Below are 25,399 nucleotides of genomic sequence, written 5' to 3'. Positions count from 1 at the left end.
CCAGCCAGCCTCCTTCCTGGGGAGGGGATCAGGACCTGGGGGTCCCCCCTCCCCCTGCCTGCCTTGCCCTGGTGCCCACCTTCACTCGACTGCCTGGACTCCCAGGCTGACCAGGGCCAGGGCCACCCCCACTTGTGAGCCCATTCGGTGGGGGCTGGGTGGCAGGAAGGGTGGCAGTGAGAGAAGGAGGTGGGCCCTGCCGTGAGTCCCAGAGGGAACGCATGGCTGCCTGGAGCTGTGGGCTGTCTGTCCCCTGGAGGCCTGGCTGGCTGTACCAGTCCCAGCAGCTTATCTAGTATCTCCACCTGGGGCCTTTCCGGGGGAGCTGCTAGGCAGCTAGACCCTCTGGCCACACCTCCCAGGGCCCATCCTCAGGGCTGCCACACCCCACCCCGGGCGGTGGCTCAGGGCTCAGTCAGCTCCGGTCCAGCACACAGCCTCCCTGCCCCCAGGCCTGCAGACGTGAGGACCCCTCCCCCACTGCTTGGCCACCAGGCCCAGCTGCCTCCCTCTCTCTCCCCAGGTGGAGGCTCTGCTAGTGAAGACTCCACCTTCCTTATTCTTTCTAGTCAGCATGGGGTTGCCATCTTGTTTGTCTTTACCCAATGTTAACTTAAAGGAGAAAACACGCTTATTTGAAATGTTAAGTGTGAGTTCTGCATGCTGGAATTCTTGTATCTGCCTCTAGAGCAGACATATCCCAATCAGCAAAGACAAAAGCCTATACACGGGACCCACATGCATCTCTCTCTCCAGGACTGACTGCGTCCACAGGCTGCTCCTGGGTCCACATGGGAGGAAGGGAGGGAAGGAGGGAGGGGTAGGCTTGGGGGGTGCTCATTGCCTCCCAGGTTCCCAGGCAACGTGAGACTGTGCCCTGCCTTGGGCTGCATAGCGCCCCCAGGAGAGACAACGGGCTCCCCACAAGCAATGCCGGCCCCTCTGCTGGGGCCCCAGGAGGCTGGGGGTCGCTGAGCCTCTGTGGATGGTCCCAGGACTGGAAAGGGCATGCGCTGAGGATGATTCTGTCCTTGATGGCTCATGGAAGCCGGGCACCCCCACAACCCTGCTGTGTCCCGACCCCACCTGAGCCTTGGCAGAGGCCGGGGGAGGGGCCCCCAGAGCTCCTGGGTCTCCCAGACGAGCCCTGCACACCCACAGACCCCAGTGCAGGTTGGTCCAGGATCTGAGGGGGCCCACGGGGCAGGTCGCTCTGGTCTCGCCTCCTCGCTGGGTCTCAAGCTTCCGGGCAGTGAGGGGCACCTTACGCTGCCCAATAATTTACACACAGATGGAGGGGAGGTGGAGGAGGGCCGAGGGGGCCTCCAGTGTGACCTGCACCCCCACCCACCCACTCACAGTTCAGCCGGTGACCCCACTGTGACCCGGAGCCCTTCATCTCCCAGATCTGCAGGACTAAAGCCAGGAAATGTTTGGATGGGAGCCAGCTCCTCCTCGGCCAGGAGGCCGGGGCGTGGTCCCCCTGTGGGGTCACCAAGACGGCTCACTCCTGCTTCACAGGAGTAGGCAGGGCAGGGACAGGGAGGCTCACAGGAAGCTGAGGGCAGTGGGCTTCAAGGACACCCCAAATGGAGGCAGCCTCACTTCCCGCTGGGAGCCCACTGCGGCCTCACCCTCTGGCCCAGGCCTGCCCGCCCCAGTGACCGCTGCCGGCTGGCCCACTGTTGTTTGGCATCGGGGAGTTTGCAGGAAGGTTCAGGCCTCTGCCAGGGGTGGGCGGGGAGTGGTGAGCGAGCCTTGCCCACTGACTGACACTGTAGGATTGGTGCTGGGAGGCGAGACCGGCCATGCTGAACTCCCAGGCATGAGGAGAACCCCCCCCCCACACACACACACACACACAGACCCCTCACAGACACACCACTGGCACATCCCCCACTGCCACACAGGCACAGACAGCGACACACACCTTCCCCCGGGTGTCTCCTGCCTACGCCAGCTTCAGCCACACCCCACCCCCCACAGACAGGCTGCTGGCAGCTGGCTGTGGTTTCCTAGGAAACGCCTTCACCATCCTGGCATTGGAGTCTCAGGGGCCTCCAGCATGTGCCGGACAAGCCCGCAGAGCCTGCCTGGGACTTGGGCTGCAGTTGGGCACAGCTGGGTGCAGAGGTGCCTGGTGCGCCGAGGGGGCCGGCATCAGGGGACTGGGGACAGGTCAGCCGGCCCCTTCCTGAGATGCCTGCTGTCCTGAAGTCAGAGCTGAGAGAGCAGAGGACAAGGGCAGGGCTGGAGTCCTGCTCGCCCGCCTGGTACAAGGGTGGGGACAGGGACTTCAGGGTCAAGACCTGAGCCTCTACTACGGCCACATGAGGGACCACTTCCAAGACCCTGCATTGGCAGCCAGTCCCCCTCCGCCCCCAAGCACCCGTGGGTGTGGATCCAGGTGTCCACATGCTGACAGAGGCCAGACAGGGCCTGGAGGGTGAGAGAGGCCAGGCCGTGCCCTGAAGGTGCAGGGGGAAGCGATGGTTCACTGGCTGCAGGGGTGAAGGCGAATGCTCGGCCTCGGAGTGCCTGCAGGGCTGCCACGCCTGCCACTGCACAGTCCTGCCTCCAGGTGGGCCGCGGGCCCGAGGTCTGACCAGTCTACCTTAATCACTCTCCACCGAAGTGCCGGAGACCAGCACAGAGCAGTGTCTGCAGCACATTTATCCTCCAAGTCGCTGCCCCCGATGCCCGACACTGTGCTGGACCACGCCATCTGGGCAGCGTGGCTCAGGGCTGCAGAAGGGCTTCTGCGTAGAATCCGTGTGGCCCTCCGAGCCTCCCTGCCCCTCTGTGAGACGGGCTGGCCTGGAAATCCTGTGTCCCACTTGCAGGAGGGACTCCGGGAGGGACTGCCAGGGACAGGGTGCCTGCTGTGAGCTCTGCGATCCAGGGGGCAGGGAGGGCATCTGTGGGCCTGGAGGAAGGAGGTCAGAACAAGTGGGGCAGAAAATGGGATGTGTGCACCAAGCAGGGGAGGGGGAGCCAGAGGCTAGGCACAGCGCCTGTGGGGGGAGGGGTGTGAGGGGGAGGGAGAGGGATTCCCAGAGGGGCCTGGACTGGGGCAGCCGCACGTGCTCTGCACACTTGTTGGAGCACAGCAGAGTTTGCATAGCACTGTGACGCCGCACCAGGGCGCTCGAGGAGTCGTGAGCTGTGCTGCCAGTGATAAGGAACACGCTGGCGACACGCTGGACACTGGGGCCCCGGCCGCTGGCAGCTCTGAGGCCTCTCCCAGCCCTCAGGGTCACAGGGAGTCACTGGAATGCCAGCCCGGTGCTGTCATGAGGATGGGCATCAATCCCGCTAACGGTCTCCTGTCAGTGAGACGTGAATTCACTGAGGCGGGCCGAGCACAGGGAGTATCTGAGAGCCGCTTGGCTGCCTGTGCCCGTGGAGGGTTCCACAACACCTCTGGTTTGGGAAACACACTTTCTACTCCTACTGGTACGCTCTTCTGATGCACCAGCTTTCGGCCTGTTTTCTAGAACAGGGGTCCCTACCCAGGGAGTCCAGGAACCTGCACAGGAAACAATGGCCCCTTTCAGAGAGACGGACCTCTCAGGGCCAAGTGGCATTTCCTCCCGTGGGCAATGCAGGTGGCCCACCTCCTGTACCACCGGGGACTCCCCAGACTTCCACTCACCCCCCGCCAACCACGGGAGTGGGGAGGAGCCCACCATCACCCCTTCACACATCTGCTTCGTGATACTTTGATAATTATTCCCAAACTAGAGGCCTGATGCACGGAAATTCGTGCAAAAGTAGGCCTTCCTTCCCCAGGCTGCTGGCACCAGCTTCCCTCTGGCACCCGGGACCCAGGCTTCGCTCCAGCCACCGGGCTGCTTCCCTCCAGCGGCTGCCGCTAGGCACCCAGGACCTGGGCTTTGCTCCTGCCCCGGCTTCGTCCAGAAGGGCGTCCGGAATGACGCCTGGAAGGACATTCGGTCTAATTAGCATATTACCCTTTTATTATGATAGATAACTGGTGTCCTTCGCAATCCCCCGTGTCTTTGCTCACTCAGAACATCAATGAGCCGGTGTCCGGGGGTGTCCAGGGCAGTGACGCTCAGCCTGTGATGCTGAGGTGGCCGAGACACGTCATCGCACATTTGTCGAAACCCCTAGGACCTACGGCGACACAAAGGGGGAACCCGATGCGAACTGTGGGCGCTCATTAGTGACCACACGGCAGCATGGGCTCACGGACAGCGGCGCCCGCACCACGCAGCGCGGGGTGCACGGGACACTGTTCCCCAGGGCGGGGAGCTCTGCGGCTGCCCAGCGCTCCTGCTCTAAAATAGAAAGCCTGTTAATTTTTTAAAGTTCATTAATTATGTAAAAAATACCCCGAGACCGCCAAGGGGGCCCTGGGAGGACTGCAGGACTTGGGGACAGTGGTCCTGGCTCAGGACTCACTGCAGGGGCGACGGGAGCGGGGTGTGCTGGGCCTCTGAAGGCCACCCTACCGAGGGCCTCTCAGCTGCTCTGGTGGGGTGGGGAGGGGCAGCCCGAGTCCTGGAGGTGGGAGTGGGGCTGGGGGCGGGGGGAGGGGGTGGAAGGAAGAAAGGCAGCAGGACCAGCGGCCTGAAGCCAGCGTCCTGCTCTTCAGACTGGCTGCCCTGCCATCAGAGGCCTGAGGGCCTCATCCTCCGATTTCTGATCTGAGGTGAGAAGGCCAATCTTGGCATCAGGCAGGGCTAAAAATAAATCGGCTGGGGCTGCCAGGATGCCTCCTCCAGCGGGCGGGGCAGGGAGGGAGGCCGGCCTTGGTGACAGCGTCACCGTCACCGACCCAGGGCCCAGCAAGGCCTCACAGGCTGGCATGGCTTCCCTCCCCCAAGCCTGTCCCAGGGAGGAGGTGTTCCCAAGTGCCCTCGCCCCCAGGGAAGTGCACCCACTTCCCACACCATTGTGCGGGGCCCTCTCTGGAGGGCTGGCTGGGTAGGGGAAGGGGCAGAGTGCCGATGTCACCATGGCACCCGGATGTCATCCAGGAAGGAGGGGCACCAGCCCAGGTATGGGGTCTTGCTCACCTCCCAGATCCCGGGATGAATGACGACCACACAGCCAAGCAGGGTGTGAGCACCATGAAATCAAACTGACATGAAAACATGATTAATTTGCTGCCTAAAGAAACAGTCACAAAGCCTTAAAAACACACAAAGCCGCCTTCCCTTTTAATTACAACTGCTGTCTGTCCCAGCACACCCAGGGGCCAGCGTCCCTGGCTGGGTAGGGTGGGGGTGGAGAACTGGCCAGCTCCAGTGGGAGCAGCCAGGACTCAGCTCCATCCAGCCCCTCAAACGGGCTGAGAGGGCTTTAGGGAGGGCAGCCCTGAGAGAGGCACCCCATCCTGGGCACCTGAGCTAGGGGGTGGCTGTGGGCACAGCAGAGGACCCAGGCCCAGAGCGGGATGGCACCCAGCAGGACTGGACAGCATTGGGCCATCAGGGACTAGACAGCCGAGAGACCAGGAGCCTACAGGTCTGAGGGTCATTTTGGGGCTGGGCTTCAACTGCTGGACCTCAGCTGGCCCTTAGGAGGGGGTGGCCCGGGGCAGGGCCTGTGTGTGTCTCCCGTAGGGCCTCGCCCAACCCTGGAGCTTGAGATGATGCTGCTGAATCCAAAGCCCCTGTACGGGTCTCTGTCCTTGCACCTGAGCTCGGAGACCCCGGCTGGGTGCTCAGGAGTAAAAGTGTCCAGGCCAGAGCTGCACGTGGCTGACCATCTCCGGGAACCTGAGCCGAGGTCACTCCATTTAAGACATGTTTCTCCAGGGGGCAATGCCCAGCTTACGAAGAACGCCCTGTCTCTCTCTGCCTCGTACTTCCCCAGACCCAGGTGACACCCGTGGGGCAGCCACTTCTCCCCTCAAGGTGGGCCCTGGCACTCGGAGGCCAGGCCACCTGCCCCTCATCGGGGCCTTGGCTCTGCTGAGACCACAAGGCAGGGACAGGAAGGGGGCTCCCTGGAGAGGGGACCCAGAGGAAACAGGAGATGAGGGTCCCCCTGGGAGAAACCGCAGCAGAACTGACCCGTTTGCAGAGATGTTGCCCCACTGGGGACGTCGGTGTCACCTACAGGGCCCGAGGGAGGCGGAACCCACTGCCGCCCTGAGCAGCAGCGCTGGGAACAGGTGGCCGTCTCTTGGGGGGCAGATCTCAACATGGGCGGGGTCCCTTCAACAGGGCAGCCGAGCTCGGGGGGCACAGGTACCAGTGGACACACAGCTCCCTCTCTTCTCAATAACGCTGAACAAAGAAAGAGCAAAACTCATTTTTTTTTCTTCCTTATTTCTTTTTGGTCTTTAAAGTGACAAAAGAGGGAAAGGAACACACCCTTACAAACAGCAGAGCGACGTGTTGTCCTTTCTGTGGTCAAGTCTGTTATCAAAGTGACAGCCCTCATAGCCTCACACATACGGGGACCTCCTGGCATCTCGGGGGCGGGGGCCCTGGAGCCTGTGCTGGGCGCCAGGTGGGACCCAAGCTCCGGGGGAGCGGGGAGGAGGAGGGTGGGCGTCCGCCCCTCTAGTGCACAGAGACCCTGCGAGGGCTTGAAGGACCCACACGTGCAATTGGTGTCCTGGAGCCTGCAGGGTGGCCCTGAGCTGACAGCCTTGCCCAGGAGGGATGAGGCCGCAGGGGGTGAGGGGGACCCGGGCTCCCGCTGCTCCACAGCCAGAAAAGCGAACGTCCGTGCCAGGAGAATAAATACATTCAGCCGCCAGGCCCCGCGGCGCTCCTGTGGTTCTGTCCTTACAGCCAGACACACCTGCTCCTCCCAGGAAGCCCGGCGCCAGGCTGACCACCGCGGGCCTGGCGTGGTTCTGCACGCAGCCGGCCAGAAGGCACGCAGGGCCCCTCGGACGGAATGGGGGGCATGGAGGACACCCCCGAAGTCGGAAGCTCCAGGAGAACAGCCATGCCCTCATCGTCGGTGACCTTGTGAGAAGCAGAAAGGGGCAGAGGTTACCAGGGGCCAAGTATGTATGGCACAGGTCCCTTGGGGTCCAAGCACCAGGCCTGAGCGTCTACTGGGCATCTTCTCAGCCTCTCCCCAGCCCCCCAGCTCCCACGGGCCCTCACCATCTCAGAGTCCCACCTCCCTGTGTGCCCTCAGCCACTGGGCCACACAGTGCCTGCTGCTCCTGCCCTGGGCAGGGACCCCTGAGCCCCTCCCACTACCAGGGGCCCTGAACTGTCTGGGGGAAGATGCAGGCTGATGAGGCCTCGAGGGCTCAGCCCTCAGGACTCACCCTAAAGCTCGCAGCCCTGGCCAGACACCAGGTGCTGAGAGGACACTGCTGTTCTAGGTCCTTCGGCTGCTCATGGCCGGGGTTTGGGGGAGCTAATGGCTGTGCACCTGGCCCTGGTTCATGGTTCAGAAGGACCCTAGTGTGTGACTGTCAGGGGGCTTGTGACTGCCATGTCCTATAGAGTCACTCCCCCTCCAGGCTCACCCTCCTGGCCTGGGGAAACTCCCTGGGTAGGGGAGGGGCACACCCTCAAATAGAAAATCCTTTTCCAGGGACCATGGGCTTCAGCCCTGCTTTCCACTGTGTCCTCACCTCCCATCTGACCACTGGCCTCTGGAAGGCCATCCCAGAGCGGGCAGGCCTGGCCACAGGGACAAACAGGCACTTCGCCCAGTTGTCTCAGGGACTACCCCCCTCCCCACACCCCACCCTCCGAAAAGCAGCCTGGCCTTCAGAAAAGGAAAAGCATTCCCCACCCCTGCTAGCCAGCCGGTGGAGGAGGCATGGCAGGTCTGCAATGCCACGTGTGACCCAGGAGGTGCCTGGAGGGACAGAGAGGAGCAGGGGCCCAGGAAACAGGAAAGAGGGGGAGAGGCCAGGGGAGGGAGAGGCCAGGCGAGATCAGCCTGGAGTCCACAGGGTCAGCCTCCAGGAACAGGAAGGGCCACAGATCCCCTGCCCTGCCCCCCAGGAGGGGAGGAGTCTCCCCGCCCACCCCTGAGGCTTCCCCAACACAAGAGGCAGAAGTGATCTGTGCAGGGCCCTGGCCCGGCCCCAAGATGGCCCCAAGATGACAGCACCGACTGTCCTGAGGCCTCATGCAGGGCAGAAGCCCATCCAGCCGGGTGGAGGGCCCTGCGTGTGAGTGAGAGAGGGTGACAGCGTGTGAGTGCCTGTCGGGGGCGGATGGCCACTCTATCTGACCTGTCCCAGTGCCCGGCCGAGGCCTCAGGCAGGGGAGGAGCCAGGGGACAATCATGAGAACCCAGCCGGTGTGGCGCGTCATCGGTGTTGAGCATAATCGACCTAGGAACCAGGTGGTCACAAGTGGGTTCCCAGTCAGGGCCTAGGCCAGGGTTGTGGGGCATGCAGGAGGCAGCCGATCCATGATTCTCTCTCATCATTGATGTTTCTCTCTCTCTCTCCCCCTCTCCCTTCCTCTCAGAAATCAATGAAAAGAAAAAGAATCATGAGAGATAACAAAGCAGCTTTAAGCCACTGTGCTTTGGAGAAGTTGGTTCGCACGCTGATCACAGACTGAAACAAATACCTCATGTGCTGCCGACATGAGAGAGTTCAACTTCCCTTAGAGGGCTGGGGACAAACAAGGGATAAAAATATAAAAACTGCCCTGGCCGGTTTGGCTCAGTGGATAGAGCACCAGTCTGTGGACCAAAGGGTCCTGGGTTCGATTCCGGCCAAGGGCATGTACCTGGGTTGCAGGCTCCTCCCCAGCCCAGGCCCTGGTCAGGGCTCGGGTGGGAGGCAACCAATCGATGTGTTTCTCTCACATCAATGTTTCTCTCTGTCTTCCCTCTCTCTTCCACTCTCCCTAAAAACCAATGGAAAAATATTCTCTGGTGGGAAATAAAGCATATATCCTATCTAATAAAGAGGGGATATGCTAATTGACTCTCACACTGTTGCAAAGATGGTGGCGCCGACAGCCAATAAGGAGGGAATATGTTAATTGACTGCCACGCCCTCAAAGATGGTGGCGCCCACAGCCACAAGATGGTGCACCCAGTCCCCTCAGCCCCACCAGGGCGGCAGGTGCACGGCAAGGCTGGGCCTACCCCCAGGCAGGCCTGGCCACCCTGCGCGCACGCCTGCCTCTGGAGTTCCCCAGTCCCCTCAGCCCCCCTGCCGCCCAGGACAGCCCAAGGCAGGTAACCAGGGCCGCCCGAGGCTTGCGCTGCCGGCAGTGGCAGCAGCAGAGGTGTGATGGGGGGTCGCCTTCCCCTGATCACCGGGTCGCCTCCTGCCCCTGAGGGCTCCCGGACTGTGAGAGGGGACAGGCCAGCCTGAGGGACCCCGCTCCAGTGCATGAATTTTCATGCACCAGGCCTCTAGTATACATATAAAGCAGCCACAGACTGAGGCCAGTCAGCTCTGCAGAGAACAGAGCTGAACAGAAGTAAAATATATTTATAATTACCCACATGGATAAGCTGCAATATCTACTATAACACTGAATCTTGATGTAGCCAAACCTTATGCTTGTGTGCACGTGTGGCCAAGAAATACAGATTATAAGATTGCAACATTTTTTCCACAGAGGAGTCTGTGAATTATGCCTAAACTGAAAACCCATGAAACAAGGGACAGCAGAATAAGTGGGTCCTTCAGGAACAAGGAGATAAATTCTTTCATTAGTTCCTTTAAAATTTGCACACATATGACAGTGATGCAAATAAGAATTGAGTGGAAAGAGATTCCGTGAGAGACCATCTTGCCCTGCTGTGTGACGTGCAACAGGAACCCAAGTCTTTTCCATTCACATCTAAGAAACTCCAGTAGAGACGTGCAGAGAAACCCAAATAGCCTCCCGCTGGCTCAGCAGCGGCCCCAGGCTCCCGGCGCTGGCCCAGCACAGATGGGTCAGAACCCCAGGCCAGTCCTGTGTGCACCCCGCCCGCCCAGTGCCATGGCAGGACTGTAAGCCATGGTCATCCGTGGATGACCGCCCTGGCCCCAAGTGGGGGCACATGGGAAGCCTGGGGGAGGTGGGACAAGGCACTGGGACAGGGTGGACATGGGTGATGGCCCCTCCTTGCACTGCCACTGCCCATCCAGGCCCTGGGCCCACCATCTGGCTCCTGGGGCCCAGGACGACCTTGGGCATGAGGCGGAGGGGCTGAAGACATGTCCTGCCAAGGTCAGCTGCTCTCAGCTCAGCCAACATGTACCCTCTCTCAGTCCTGGAGGGCAGATGTCTGTGATCCAGGTGTCACCACAGGGAAGGCCTGTCTCCAAAAGGCCTGAGGAGGGGATCCCATGAGGCCTGAGGCCTTGTGGGTCGGGGGCCCCACCATAGCACTCACCCTGACAGCAGGCTGGCACCTGGAGTGAGGTGCCCTGAGGCGCCCAGACTCTGATAGCAACAGGTCTCCTTGCTCGCCTAGGCCCGACCACCCACTCCGGCCCCAACCACAACCACACTCCTGACAGGGAGAGGGCTCAGGCTGGAGGCTGGAGGCTGGAGCAAACACCGCCCCAACAGGCATATGAGGACAGGGTTTCTGCCTGACCCTGTGTGGCAGCCCCTTCCTTGGCCAGGGCTCCAGAAGACACTGCACCGGGTCTGGGAAGTGTGTTCTAGAAGAGAGACCCACCTGGGGGCACCTCAGGGCAGTGGATGAGGGTGATACCACTCCCCATGGATGCAGGGAACTGATGGAGCCCCACCCATCCTCACCGCCACTGCCCCCACCCTAGGTGGGCGAGGCCATGGCCATCACATCTGACTGAGGACAGCAGGTTCCAAGTGACTAAAAGAAAGGTTGCGTGGGTGCTAACCTGTCACACAAATTCATTCCTGCAGAACCATTTCCCTTCTGCCTTTTCATCTCTCAAATGGGAAAGCAGCTGTGACAGCACAGTCTGGTCCCCCCAACAGGTGACAAACGTCCAGGCAGGAGCCCAGGTGAGGACGACACCCACACTGGGCAGGGGTCCGGGCAGCCCCATCTCCGTGCATCCTCATGCCGGATGGGGGACCCCCTCCCCCAAACCTCCAGGGTGGCCAGGAGCTGCATTTGTGATCTGGTGAAGTGGGGCCACTGGGCGTCTGCAGAGATCACAATGGGGTCACCGTCAGGGCTGCTGGCACAGGTGGGTCCCCCCACACCGGAAGCTGCCACTGCCACCCACTTTTCATTGTGTTTCAGGATCAAAGGCGACTAAGCTTGACTTGTGCAAAGAAACACACAGCCTGGGAGATCATTAAACTGCAAAGTCCCCCTCCATCAACAGGGCGGCCTTTGAAGATGTCATTAACCATCCATCAGCCGAGATCCTCAGGAGAAAAATACACATTGGCCTCGAGAGGTTACCCGCCGGGCACACCGGTGCCTTCCAGGCACCCCCTCCCCAAAGAGAACCACCAAAGCAGCCCATGGGAGAGGCAGCCTTTACTCGGCGTCAGCCCCGCCCTCCCTGCCTGATGCAGCCGGCAGGGCGCTCTGGTGGGGCTGGGCCTTCCTGAGGACACGGTCTTCTTAGAAACCTAGAGACAAAAAAAAAAAAAAAAAAAAAAAAAAAGAAACCTAGAGACAAACCAGGAATTACCCTGCGCTTTTCTCTTAACTGATGGGCCATGAAACGTCCCTCAGAATAGGACAGAAACTCTGCCCACTCACTTCCCTCCTCCTACCCTGGCCGGCCCAAGCATCCACCCCTTGTAATTACAGGCATTTCTGGGGGACCCTCTCTCTGGGAGAGGAGGCCCCTGTCCCTTGACCACAGCCGGCCTGGCCAGCCCCCGGAGCCCCTGCTGTCCCCCACCCCCCACCACCACCTGACTTGGAGACTGTGGAAAGGGCTGTGCTGGCGGCAGTTCAAGGAAAGCTGTTTTTCCAGGGGCTCCCCAGGCCGGGAGACACCCCTCGGGCCAGAAAGCAACCCAACTGCCCCATGACACTTTCTCCCCTCCCTCTCGACCATCTGCAGGACTGTGGGGTCCCTCTGGCTCCTCCACGACCACGGCCCCAAGGTTCTTTCTTCCCGACAGTCACCTTTACAAGGCTCAGTCTAGTCCTGGCAGGAGGCAGCTCACCCCCTCACATCCATGGAGATGGCACCACCTCCAGCCTCCACCCGGGCCTGGGGAACCACACACCGTACACAGGCCCCACCACCCCCAGCCACCCCGGCTCTGGGAAGACAGACCTCCCCAGTGTCTCCCAGCGGGGCCCTGCCTCCCATGCCCAGGGCCCAAGGTCCCGCCAGGCCGCCCCGCCCGCATGCTGTGCTGACAGCCCCTTCTCCCCGTCTGTCCCTGCTGCCCAGCCGACCTCACAGGAGTAGTAAACCCTCCAGGAGTGTCCCCATGGTCCGAGAACACCACCAGGGAGCCCGCAGTGAGGCTGGCTGAGGCTGTGCTCCCCTCCCCCAGGTCTCTAGCTGGGGCTGATTGAGAAGATGGGGGTGACGGGAGGGGCTCCCCTGCCCCCATGAGGAGCCTGTGCTGCATGGACATTGGGTGGGAAGGAGGGCGAGGCCGGCCAGTGCCCAGGGTCCTAGGATGGTGACCAGCCTGCTTCCCTCAATGCTTAAAACCAGAACTAACAAGGCCTGTTTCCCCAAACCACAGCGTTTCTGAAAATGATGCCATCAGTGAGGTTTCTGAGCAAAGAAATGAGTAGCCATGGTCCAAAGTGACAACCACCAAAGCAAGGTGCTGGGCCTGGCTCCCAGCTCCACTGTCCTCAGGCAGGGGAGTGTGCAGAGCCCCCAGGGAGCTGCCGAAGGCCCCCAAACACAACCCTGGGAAAAAGAAGGCACAGCCACTGTCTTCGCCCTGTGGAGGGTGGCACCACATGGACTGAAATGAGCACAGGCTCGGGCCAGAGTTCACTGGTCACCCTGGAAGGGAGTCTAGAACCGACTCAGACCCACCCTGCCTTTCTGCAAGGCTGTATCTGAACTTACGGGTGACCAGTGCCCCGCAGCACAGTTAAGCATGGCCGAGGCAGGCAACGCCAAAGAAGATGGGTCCCTAGCAGAGTGCTGCTGCCCCGTGGAAGGGCCCTGACCGAACACGAAGGTGCAGCACAGCACCGCTGACCCTTCCCCAAGTGCCCTTGGATCTCTGACCCCGTCGGGGGTGCAGCCACCATCTGGGCCAGCGATGAGAACTTGAAGCAGGAAGTGGAGACCAGGAATCAATGAAGATCCCGGCAAAGCGCTCTTCTGTGAGGTCAAGGCACCTGAGCAGCAGGAAGGCAGCATGAAGGCCCAGGTGGGCAAGGACAGACCAAAGCCCCTCCCCCAGGGACCTGGTCCCGGAAGAGCAACTGCAAACACCCCGGGAGACTACCTGGGCATTGCTGTGCCCCTGCCCCTGCTCCTGGGGCCCCTGCCGCACCCACCGGCCGCCCAGACCTCCCTGAGGCTGGAGGAGGCGGCAGGACGGTGTCAGGAGCCGCAGGTGGGACAGGGCCTGAGCCCCCGCAGCAGGCTCGGAATTACAGGCTTGGGTTTCCTTCTGGAACAAAATAATTACAACCTCCCAGAGGACCTGAATCCCCTGGAAGCAATGTGGATGTCAGCTGGAAACCGTCTTCAGAGGCAGAAATACATTTGTATTCGGAGTTGGAAGAAAGAGGAGAGCTAGTGTGGGGCACGCGGCTTAAGGAACAAACACATCAAAAAAGTCAAAACCTGGAGACCGGATCTGGGCGCTTTTGTCCTCGTCTGACCAGAGGCACCACATTCACACAGAATCTGTCACTGCCCATCAGGAGTGACGGCCCCGCCAGTAACACTGCCGGGTTCCCGGTTGATGTTTCTGATCCGTATCGGACATTCCCAGCAGAAACCGCCATGATGACGCCGGAGGACCCACATCTGGGGTGCACAGCCAACCTGCAGGGCCCCCGATCCTTCCGGAACAACGGGTCCCTCTCTCAGCACACAACCTGTCCACTTCACCACCACTGAGCCCTCCCTGGGCCCAGGCAGCTGTCTGTCAAAGAGGCTGGGGCTGAGCTGCGCCCCAGCCCCCGACGGAGCTGCAGAGTGGACGGCAGGGCGCAGTAGGTGTGTGTGCCCCAGGGACCTCAGGTCTCAAACTGGAACCAGAATGCGACCTTCAACGGTGAAGGTGCTGCAGGAGTTAAAGACTGCGGTGACTCAGGTGGCCTACAAATGCCGTCCCAGTGTCCTTATAGGAGAGTCTCAACCCTGCAGAGGAGGAGAGGCCAGGATTGGGGTGACGTGGCCAGCAGCCCAGGAACGCCTGGAACCCCCCAGGAGCTGGAAGAATGCCCCCCGCCCCCCCGCAAGCCTCTGCAGGAAGCACAGTCCAGCCGACACACTGATTTGGGGCTTCTGGCCTCCAGAACCATGAGAATGACTTTCCGCTGTTTCTAGATGCCCAGCGTGTGCTCACTTGTGACTGGCCACAGGAAGGCAATGCAGAGGATGAGCCAGCCCCAAAGACGCCTTTTGCTCAGAGAAGTAGAAAATGCAGCGCTCAGAGCTGCCCACCCGAAGGCAGGCCAGGGAGGCTCTGTGTGAGCCCGAGAAAGCCCCCTGCCCACCAGCAGCCCCGACGCTGGGCCAGGAAAGAAAGGAACTGGGCACTGGGTTCCATGGGAGGCTGGACGGCAGCCCTGTGGCCCGCCCAGCTCACACAGAACCTGTAAATTTCCTACTGGCCCTAGGGGCTGGGACACTGAATGGCATTTCACCTGCCAGTTCAGGGCGGCACCAGGGTTCCTGGCCCTCGCCTTGCCCATGGGAGCCCGCCTTCCCCAGCAAAAGGGGTTCCCATCAAGAGCTGGCCTTCAAGAGCTGGCCAGAGGGGCTGCCCCTGCAAATAGCACTGCTGATACTTCAAAACAAACTTCCCGCCAGGAGGCCACTGACCCCACGCAGAGAGGGAAACCGAGGCTCAGGAATGACAGCAAGTCAGCCGCCTGGTGAGGACCTCCACTCACAGCCTAATCCTCCAACAGGGGACTTTGTGCTTTGGGGCTAAAAGAACCCCAGCAGGCCAGGCTCCCAGAGCTGTGCACACTGCTGGGGGGCATGGGCACGGCCTCAGAATTGAGAGCCCAGAATGAGTCTCAGAAGAGGCCTGTTTGTGGGCACAGGCCCTCAGCAGGCAAACCCGCCCGGCAAGATTCTTCCTTCTGCTTCCTGACTAGCAGCCAGCCCTGAACCCACCGGGTGGCATTCTCCCAGCACGGGGGCTCCCGGAGCAGGGTTCCAGGGCCAAGAGCTGCACTTGGGCTGATGCTGCGTGGACTCACCATCCCCTGTAACTACTCACCGTGACCTGGGGCCTGAGTCACTCAGGACTGACCTACTCACCACTCCCTCAATGACAGCTTGGGCCCACCTCCACGCCGGCCTCCAGACCAGGCCAAAAGCAGGATGGACGTTGTGTGAGCAGAGGGGTGGGTTGGGGGACGCAAAGAGCATAGAGACAGACAAGATCCTGGGGATGATCCCCAGGCCAACAGGATGTGGACGCAGCCCAGGGATCCCCGCTGAGCCAAGCCACAGCAGGCAGAAGTCCTAGGAAGCTGACTGGAGGGCATCTGACCTTTACCTGGAACCCTCCTCCTCAATCAAGCCTGCCACCCTCCCCCATGGGGGGCCATCACATGAGACCATCGCTGGCTCAATGTTGCCAGGCCGAGGCCACGCCCACACCCGACAGGAAGGCCCAGAACTGGCGGGAGATGTGCCTGGGTCGGGAGAGGAGAGGTTTGTGCCCAGACTCCTGAGAGCAATTCAAGGTGGTCATCAGCCTGATGCAAGAAGCAGGTGGGGAGACAGGGTGGGGACAAGCCCCTCAACATGGCTTCTACCCTGGGATCCCCGCTGCAGGAGGTGCAGCAGTGAGCTCTGCCAGGTGCCCCACAAACTCCTTCCCCAGCCATACATTAGCTGGCCCTGCTGAGGCCTGATGGCTCATCACCTGGGAAACTGTGGCATAGATAGGTGAGCAGGCAGGCCAGTCCAGACAAAGTCATCTGAAGGTCACGAAGACCGAGGAAGAAGTCCTGCTGGGGTAGAGGAATCCTCTTGTCCTCAGCAGTGCCAGTGGTCCCTGGACACACCCCGTCACCCAGGCGCCAGCTGGTGGAAGCCATCAGATGGGGACACGCCCAGCATCTCGGGGCCCACGGGTGGCTCGTGGCAGGTGGCCTCAGCCCCTTGGCCATGTCCCGATACCCCACGGGATGACCACAGACATGCCCTTGGTGACATCTCCAACCCCACATGGTGACAGTCCCCAGCTCATAGAGTCTCTAAGGTACGTGACCAGAGAGCCTGCAATGTTTTCCTGAAGGGAGAGATGGAGGGTGAGACCCCGCCTGGAGACAGGCTCCAGAGTCACTCCAGAAGCCTGGAGCACCCAGCCACCTGCAGACGGAAGAGCGTCTACCCTGGCACCAGGTGGAAGGGTGGGACTACATCTGAGGGTAGGCAGCTCGATGACCTTGCTCCTTCCTGCCAAGCGGAGACCCCAGAAGGGCCCCTGACCTGCAGGGGAGCAGGAGGGCACAGGAAGGCGTGTTCCCTCAGAACGGTGACAGAAGAGGAACCCCTCCCTGCACTCCCCCATCAGTCAAAACCGTCACCTTTAAAAAATGCACCCTTTCTGCCAAAGGCTGACAGAGGGAGGAACCCCTTTACGGGCATTTTGAAAAATGGTCACAAAACACAAACGAGCTCCGTTCTTTGAACAAGCGGCTGCCGGCGGCTACGTCTATAGCACGTCTCCTGTGCTCTGCAGAGCCGGGTGACGCTGCCAGCTCGCAGGACGACTTTCCGGACGGCCCCCTTCGGAGCAGCGAGGCAGATGGGGAGGAGACCTCCCCACCCCCTGCCGGGCCCAGAGCAGAGGGACAGCAACCCAGATGCCAGCAGGGGATGGCCAGGAAGGAGGCCGCCGTCCGCGCACACACTCACCTGGCCAGGGAGCCCCAGTCATGTTTCAAACTGGGTTAAGAGCTCCCTGATTTCCGGGGCCACGTGTCGCGCGGCATTGGCGGCCTCTGTTATAGCTTTCCGATACATCCCCTTCTTCTTACGGTTAAATCTCAGTTTGAAAAATTCAGAGAAAGGGGAGAGTTTGGAAATGGACAAGAATGATGTCGTTGGAGAACCAAACCACGAGACTTTCGCTTCTTGCCAAGAGGGCTCCCCGTCCTCCTTCTGGCTAAGATTGATGTCAAGGACACGTGCTGGCCACCAAGGGAAACCATGAATCTTACCCCACACGATGTCCCCTACGGCCACGGTCCTTCCATCCTCGGTCACGCACTTGGAGATGCTCTGCGTGTGCAGCCTGACCGTCAGGGGCGGAACCGTCTGCCCCGCGCGCTTGGAGGTGGACGGCACGGACACACCATCGCCAGAGGAGAGGTCACATGTGTCTGGCGATGTGACTTCTGAGCTGGACGATTTGGACTCGTCCAGGCTGTCGCTGCTCCACAGAGACTCCCGGGCGTAGTCTGTCCTGCTCCCAGAGCAGCTGGCGAGAAAGGCCAGGCTGTCCCGCCCGTGTTTACCCTGGGGACACGTTTTGAAGTCGTCATCCTCCCCAGAACTTCCCGAAGACAAGTCCGCCAGGGCACCGTGGGCAGAGCCAGAGGCAGGGTGGGCAGGGGAGCTGGCCTGGGCACCTTGCCCACGGTCGTTGAGCTCCTCCACCAGCTCAGCCCTATAGACAGGCTCCTGCTCACCAGCGCCGAGGCGGTGGGGCTTCAGGCGGATCTTGGGGGGCGGCAGGTCAGCACTGGGGGGCATGGGCCGTGTCAGCTTCAGCTTCGGGATGGAGGCGGAGGGCCCGTCAGGTGGCCTGTCCCGAGCCGCCTCGGGGTCCGGGGCGCCGTGCAGGGCCTGCGGGGGGCAGAAGGGCTCCAGGGAGCCGTGCACGCGGGACGGGATCTCCACCACCTCGCCCTTGCCCTGAGGTGTGCTGTAGGAGATCTTGATGGCCGGGCTCCGTGGGACCCGAGCCTGGTCCTCCTCCCGCCTCTCCCTCTTGCTTCTCCTGGTGGTGGCCGAGGCCGCGGTTTCACCCCCGCCATCTGGGTCCTCGTGTTTGCGGAGCTCCCTGTCTGGGTCGGAGCCACTGCCCAGCCTCCTGCGAGGCCGGGGGGTGGCCGGGGGCGCGGGGCCAGCCTCCGGGGGGCTCAGGGTGCTCTTGCACTTCTCGCAGAGGACCCGCCGCGGCCGCAGGCAGATGGGGCTCAGGGCCAGCCGGCCAGGGTCACGGTTGCGGGACAGGCGCCTCTTTGTCCTCTTGATTGTCCGGGGTGGTGGCTGCGGCACCCACTGCTGGTAGGTGTTCCTCAGCCAGAGTGGGGGCGGGAAGGGGGCGCCTTCAAAATATGGCGGGAAGGGGGGCAGGCTTCCAGCGGGCAGCGGCGGCACCAGGGGCGGGGGCGGCTCAGGGCAGGAAGGCGGCGGGGGGCCTGTTCCCAGCTGCATTGCCTCTGGGTCCCCCTCTGTGGCGGCTGGGCCCTGGCAGCCATTGACAGGGGTGTCCTCGGCCTGGGGCAGTGGAGTGGAGGGGGGCAGGCCGAAGAGGCCGGACCTGGCAGGGGAGACAGAAAGGACAATCAGGATGGTGATGGGCCCCCCACCCCCCACTCCCAGGCGCCGCCAGATTGGGTGCTCACACCTTCACCTGGGACTCCCACCCGTGTGCTGGGGGCCCTCTGCCTCCCAGATGACGGTGTGAGCTCGTAAGTCACAGGACCAGCATCCAGGCCACTGAGCGCCCACATCTCAGTTCCTGGCAACCAGGGGGAGCGTGGGATCAACGCTGGAGATCCCCTCGGACCCAGTGCCCGAGGATCTGGGACGGAGCCGGGCCCAGTCTGTGTGCCTCCTAGAGCACAGGGTCACCCCCAGGCCCGACTGTCACCCCATTCTCGAGGCCCGTGAGCTGTGATATGGTCGGGAGTCGCATCTGATTCAGAGCCACTTGCAGTACAGCCTGGATACACCTACACTGTTTCAAACCCGTGGTTCTCAACCTTCTGGCCCTTTAAAAACAGCTCCTCATGCTGTGACCCAACCATAAAATTATTTTCGTTGCTACTTCATAACTGTCATGTTGCTACTGTTATGAATCGTCATGTAAATATCTGATATGCAGGATGGTCTTAGGCGACCCCTGGGAAAGCGTCGTTCGACCGCCAAAGGGGTCGCCACCCACAGGTTGAGAACCGCTGTTTCCAACAGTGAAAAACAAGCCCCAAGAGTCCACACCTCCCCTCCCCGTGAACACACCTCACTTTGAAACAAATGTGACTTAATTTAAAGACGGCTTTAGCTCAAAGCTGTTATTGTGAAGCACAAAAATAGACTTTTAGAGCCAAGTTCTAAGTAACCAGGTTTGGAACGTGGCATCTTTACCTTCCTTTCCGAATTTAATCAGGGAGAAGGAAAGATAAATGACTTTGCTGCTTTCCAATCTACAGATGCTCTCCACTGACTGATCTCCCGAACCCAGGGGTGCTAACAGGGGCTGACCACGTCACCATTCCCTGCATGTCTGGTGGCTCACCCGACCCTCAGACGGGGACCTGAACAGGCCAGGAGCGAGGGGCAGGCTACACCAGAAACACGGAACGCAGAGCCATGACAAGGCCGCGGGAAACAGGCCGAGTGCGTGACCCCGGGGCTGCCCCCTCCCCCAGGGTCCCTCCTGTCACCATGCTGAGGACATGAACTGTGGAGGGCACGCCTGCCCTCTGAACACTGCCCAGTCTGTGTCTAATGCAAGACCACTGGTAAAGCCTGGGAATCAAAACACACTTTCAATTTCCTTACTTTCCCTATCAATCCAGGGGGTCCACAGTCTGGGGGATCCGCAGACCAGGGGTCCACCACACACCTCTGAATTGGAGGGTTGTTCCCAAGGCCGCCCCCACAGCCCACTTCCTGCCCCACCTTTTACAGGCATTCAGACCATGAACTGGGGTCCACTCCGACACCCTCCTCTTCATCTGCATCTTCACTATGCCGTCCCAGGCCCCTGTGCTGTCACCCCACTCAGACCCTGCCCACACCTGCTCCTTGGCCTCCACTTTCTCCCTACCCCCAGCCCCCGGCCTGCCCCCCACACCACCTGCCTGTGCTGGAGCAGCCCTCCTCAGCAGGATCCACGCACAGACTGCGCCCCGGGCCAACCTGTCCAGGGCGCAAGGCTCCTGGGTGATCTCTCACCACATACAGACTGCGGAGTGGGGTGTAGGGCAAGTGGACCCATCTCTGAAGTTCTCACAGCTTTGGTCCAGGGAGGCTTTGCCCCCCATTTTTGGTACATGCCCCTCAGGGGGGACCTTGCATGTTTAGGATGGATACAGGGCTCTTTGCCAGAGACCTAGACCGAGCCAGAGCCCTCAGTGTGGGCCCCTGGGTGGGCTGGCCTGCACCCACCAGGCACAGGCCAGAGTGGCAGCCGAACCCTCCCTGCCTGGCTCATCAAATTGGGAAGCAGCTTCGGTGCATGGTGCCCAGGGCCAGGGAACAGACGTGCCCCTGCCCGCCCTGGTGAGCGTGCCCCTCAGCCCAGAGCTGTGGCCGGGGGTTGGGGGGAGCCTTCCAGACAGCAGTGCAGCCCTGTGGAAGGCCCCGCTGCCGACAGGGAAGGCCCCGTGACTTTGGCATGACAAGCAGCCATACTTCCTTCCCGGAGCTGCTGCCCTGCCCAGGCCACACCCACCACTGCCTGGTGGGTAAACAGCGGCCGGTGGGGCAGGACGGCTCAGTCCCTGGCTGCGGATCCCAGAGTGGGTGCCCCGGGCTGCTGGGATCCAGCTCCCAAACCCTTTCAAAAGCCCCATGAGGTGCACGTCATCACCGCCAGCCTAGTTTATGGCCAGGGGAGTGAGGCTCAGGGAGGCCAGAGAGCCAGGCGGGCCTGTGCTCACACCCCAGCTCAGCTGTCTCCAGGCCACTCTCCCCCGAAGGGCCTCAGCAGCCTGGCCCCAGTAGGAAGACCTTTACTGGGCCCTGGGGCACCAGGCACGGCACCACTGTGAATTAGGGCTCACCCACAGGGCCCGGCCCTTCCCACAGGGCTGTGCCCACACTGTCCTGTGCCCAGGACAGAAGCTCTGGCCAGGCCGGCAGTGCCCCACAGGGGATAGATACCAGGCCTGCTGTAGCATGGGGGCCTCTGGGGCCCCCTCTGTTCAGGAAATCGGGGAAAACAGGTTGCAGGGGAAGTCACAGTCTAGACACCAGAGTATCCCCTCATCCAGGGCCACACAGGGGAGCCCACCCTTCCCCCAGGGTCACCAGGGACAGCCATAGGACCAGGTGGTCATAGCTGGCCCCAGAGTCCTGGACTAAAAGGTTTAATAACCATCAGCATCATTTCAAGAAAACTCAGCTGACTACATCCCTCTCTCAGCCCCTGAGGACTCCTCCGCAGCAAGAGGCTAGGCCCCAGCCCACACCCCTTGTCACCTGCTGGCACAAGCTCCAGAGACCAGCTACTAGAGCCAGGTCCCCTTAAGTGGCACCTGCCCATTGGCTGTAGGTGATGCCACCCTATCACACACGGGACACCTCACTCTCAGTCCATCGAGCTCCCCAGGGCAGGGAGGGTGTGCGCCGTGGGCTCTGGACCAGGAATCTGTCCAGTGAATGTCTCAGGAGCAGCCAGCAGTGGCCAAGTCTCCATTCTGGACAGTGGGTGTGCCCAGCATGGAGTGGGTGCTCTCCTACCCAGGGACTTTTGGCTGGTTGAGTCTCCAGAAGCCTGGGTCCCAACCTGCTAGGGTAGAGTGTGGGTCACAAAGGCCTGAACCCCAACCTTTCCAGCAGAGGGCCCCAGAGTCTGGCATGGTAATGGCACCCTGGGGAAGTTTGAGCAACACCGGCTTGGAGGTCAAGGAGGAGGCTCTGGGCTGGCCAGGCCTGGCAAGCAGCTGGCCCTCAAACCCACTGTCTATGGGACCATCCCTTCACCACTCTGAGCCTCTGCTGTCCTTGGCCACCCCTCAGCCAGGGCCACCCCACTCGAGATCCTCAACTAGAGGTGTACTCCCAAGCTACCCACAAAATGCCCACACCACCCTGCACCCAGCCTGGAGAGTCGGAGCAAGGCAGGTCGGGGCCATCTACATCCTTACTGTGCCTATGGAGACACTGGGAGGACCGTTCTCGGTAGTCTGCCTGGGACAGCCCACTTCCTGGCACACAGTAGGTGCACAATGAATGTATGTAAACCCATGAGCTGGTGGGCACTCTGAGCCCCTGGGGATCTTGGTTAAATTCACACGGCAGCTGGGCAGCACATTTCAAACTCAGATGGACGATGGACAGGTGGAGGCGCTCCGCACGCGGCCCACCTCTGCACCTGCACCTGCTGAGACCTGGCCTGCCCGCTCCTCTCCCCTCTGCCAACCTTCAGGAAAGAGAACCAACCTTCCAGGGCCCTAAGGGAGGGACCCCACCTCCCAAAGGCTAACCAAGAACACTGGTTGCTGGGCCCCCCTACAGGAGGGACACCAGGAATCTGTGGGAATGGCCCCTCCCAGGGGACGGCTCCATTCCAGCAGACACTCGGGTTAGCTACTGCACAGGGCTCCCAGGCCCCCAGGTCTGCACGGGAACCCAGGACGCTGCCAATACATGGCAGTCATCAGGGATGCATGCTCATCAGTGCTCACACCCAGTCCTGCCACCGTCACATACTGACACTGAGAAGAAAGTGGCACCGGGGAAGTCAGGCGGGTGCTGTGGACGCTGAGGCTCAAGGCCAGACCCCCACTGTCTGAATCACCCAGGCCAGGGTGTCAGCTGCCTCTGGACCCTGCCCGACAAGTAGGCTGTAAACACGAGCATGCCATCATAACAGCAATCGTAATATTATGGGCAGAGGAGTGGAATCAGGTGAACCAGGAGATGGCAGAGGAGGCCAGGGCGGGCAGGAGCCAGAGCAGTGGCACTGATCTAGGACCAAGCCTCGGAGGGCTGAGGGGCCAGGAGGCCAGGTTCACCTTCAGATCCTCCACAAGGACAGGGCGGGGCAGGGGGCAACGCAAGTCAGAAAGAGTCCCCGCGGAGCAGAGCTGTGTCCACTGAGGCCCAGCTCCTGGTTCTGTGGGCAGCTCTGGTTACAGCCCAACGTGGCCGCAGGAGGGTTGACGCCCACATGTCCTACAGCTGCCAGATCCCAGCAGGGCCCGCTTCCTTCCCAGAGTCAGTGGGGAAGGGGGTGGGGAAGTGTGGATCTACAACCCAAGTTAGCCACAGGCCTCAGGGAGGGTGCCTGCCGCCTCTGCAGACATCCCCAGCTATGAGTCAGGGTGGCCCCCAGAGCCTTCCTGATCCACTCAGGAAGCCCAGCTACAGTAATGGGGTGGGGGAGCCTTTGCTGCAAGTGCCCCTCTCCAAGGAGGCAAGGCCGTGCAGCCCTGCACCGACCCAGGAGCAGGGACGGGTCAGGCCTGCAGCCCTGCCTGAGGGAGGAAGTGGTGGCCATGCGTGGCAGGGGACGCCCCAGGGCACAGGCTTGGCAGCTTGCAGGTGGCCATGCTGCAGCCCCCAGGTGTCACTTGGTCCCACTGAGCTCTCCCTGGTAGCCAACTCCGAGCAAGACAATAGTCACCGGGAGGCCTTATGTTAAGTCACGTGACTCGTGCATAAATGGCTTCTGGCACATCTAATGAGAGATAATGCCAGCAGGGTGACTGTGGGAGAGTGGCAGTCACCTCCCCCCCACCGGAACAAAACCCGCTCCACCCAAGGAAAAGTCCGGCCGCCACTGTGAGGAAAACGGCTCCTGGGCCCACACTCGAAATAAGGCCCAGCAGGAGCGCCCAGACCTCAGTGCCTGGTGCATGCCTCATCACTGATCTGCCGACAGCGCACCACCATGTGACCCTGTATCCAGGAGACTCCTGCAGCAGGAGGCCCTGCAGCGCACAGGTGCGGGTGTCTCCGCAAGGCCCTGCCCCAGGCCTGCGGGGGACCCAGCTCCGGAGAAACTAGCACAACTTGTATCTTCACTCCTGCACCGCGGGGGGCTCCCCTCCCCACCCCCAGGGTGTTTGTAAATGGCACCCTGGACCTGACTGCTGGTCACCAAACTAAACCTCAGCCTCAGTCGCTCGCCTTGGCGCCGTGACATCAGCCAGGGGAGCAGCGGTTGTGAGTAACTGACAAGGCAAGTCCTGCACATCTGAACCCACTCCCCCCACCCCCAACGGATGACAATTCTCAAAACAGCTGAATTCAACAGTGCGTCTAACAAAGAAAAGTGCGTTAATTACGGCAGACGCGCGGAGTTCCGGCCCGGGCGCGGGGACTCAGCTCCACGCCCCACGCCCCACGCCCCACGCCCAGGCCCCACCCGCCCCCCGCCCGAAAAGTAGCAAGGACTTTGGGAGCCACTTTCGCCCCAGAGTGACGGCGGCCCGAAGCCCGGGCTGGGGAAACCGAAAGCAGGCGCCAGCGCTGCCCTGGACCCGGGTCCGGCTCTGGGCGCGGGGTGGGGAGTCTCGAGGGAATTCCTGGGGTGTCCAGGGCCCGCGCCCCCCGCCGCGCTCACTTTTTCGTGCAGTCCAGCAGGATCCCGGCGAAGCTGCGCTGCCCGCAGCTCACAGTGACCAGCAGCGCGCCATTGACGACCTGCTCCACCCGCACGGGCAGCCGGCAGCCGGCGCGCGGCTCCATGCTCCCGCGTCCCGGCCGCCCCGCCCGCCGCCGCCGCCGCCGCCGCCGCCGCCGCCGCCGCCGCCGCCGGGTCAGCCCGCGCGTGACGCCGCCGGCCGCCTGACGTCACAAAGCCCCGCTCGGCCGGCCACCGCGCGCGGGCCGGGGGCGCGGAGGGCACGGGACACCCGCCGGCGCCCCTGTCCCGGAACCCGGCTCCCAGAGACGCACGCGGGGCGGCTGCCTCCGGAGCTGGGTGGGCGTGAACGCACTGCGCAGCTCCCGGGATGGGGCAGGGTTTGCGCGCGGCCCCGAGTACGCTGGCCGCGAGCGTCCGACGAAAGGGTCCGGGAGCTGGAGCCGAGGGGCGGCCGGAGACATTCCCCGGCCCTGCTCCAGGGCCCCTCCCCCACCCCTGCCCGGGGCCTTCCGGGGCGCCTCCCCTCCCGACCCAGGTCTCCTCCTCTCCTTTCCGCCCCCCAATCCCTGTAGTCCGGTCCCCCGCCTCCGGGTCTGGCGCCCAGTGGCCACCCTGCACTGCGGGGAGGAAGTCCCGGCGGAGCGAGCAGGAAGCCGGGCGGGCGGGCCAAGAAGACGCGGGGCGCCGAAGGGACACCAGGAGGAGCGCCGCAGCGGCCCAGTCTCTCCCTGGCTCCTAGGGGACATTTGGCGACCCCCGCGCCCTAGGCACCCTCCTGGGTTACGACGGGATGTGCGCCGGGCTCTGGGTTCCCGGTGCGCCTGGGATGGCTCGCACCAGGG

At 62.0% G+C, this 25,399-nt stretch overlaps 1 protein-coding gene across 7 annotated transcripts; it reads right to left on the bottom strand.

Moving 5' to 3' along the window:
* On the bottom strand, nucleotides 1-25,065 carry PWWP2B (PWWP domain containing 2B). 7 transcript variants are annotated; one of them, XR_004972082.1, is made up of 6 exons: nucleotides 24,534-25,065; nucleotides 16,922-18,554; nucleotides 6,787-6,956; nucleotides 6,048-6,263; nucleotides 5,046-5,110; nucleotides 1-4,140 (listed from the first exon to the last, which is right to left on the bottom strand). XR_004972082.1 is itself a non-coding variant. In XM_036335718.1 (3 exons), the coding sequence occupies exons 1-2, from the start codon at nucleotides 24,656-24,658 to the stop codon at nucleotides 16,940-16,942; spliced, it is 1,740 nt and encodes a 579-aa protein (XP_036191611.1). In that variant the 5' UTR covers nucleotides 24,659-25,065; the 3' UTR covers nucleotides 6,289-6,956; nucleotides 16,922-16,939. The 7 variants fall into 7 exon arrangements, 2 of the variants coding, with proteins under 2 accessions (XP_036191611.1, XP_036191612.1); XR_004972083.1 differs by lacking the exon at nucleotides 5,046-5,110; XR_004972085.1 differs by lacking the exon at nucleotides 6,048-6,263.
* Nucleotides 25,066-25,399: the final 334 nt, after the last annotated feature.

Source organism: Myotis myotis, unplaced genomic scaffold (assembly GCF_014108235.1).
Source record: "Myotis myotis isolate mMyoMyo1 unplaced genomic scaffold, mMyoMyo1.p scaffold_m19_p_15, whole genome shotgun sequence".
NCBI lineage: Eukaryota > Metazoa > Chordata > Mammalia > Chiroptera > Vespertilionidae > Myotis > Myotis myotis.
The sequence above is the reverse complement of the archived record's forward strand: the minus strand, read 5'-3'. Positions and strand labels throughout refer to the sequence as shown.

Bases quoted from the DNA above. Each gene is read 5' to 3' on its own strand.
- PWWP2B (XM_036335718.1), bottom strand. From the start codon at position 24,658: ATGGAGCCGCGCGCCGGCTGCCGGCTGCCCGTGCGGGTGGAGCAGGTC. The intron at 18,555-24,533 runs GTGAGCGCGGCG...CTCCCCTGCCAG, and splicing joins CTGCTGGACTGCACGAAAAA to GTCCGGCCTCTTCGGCCTGC.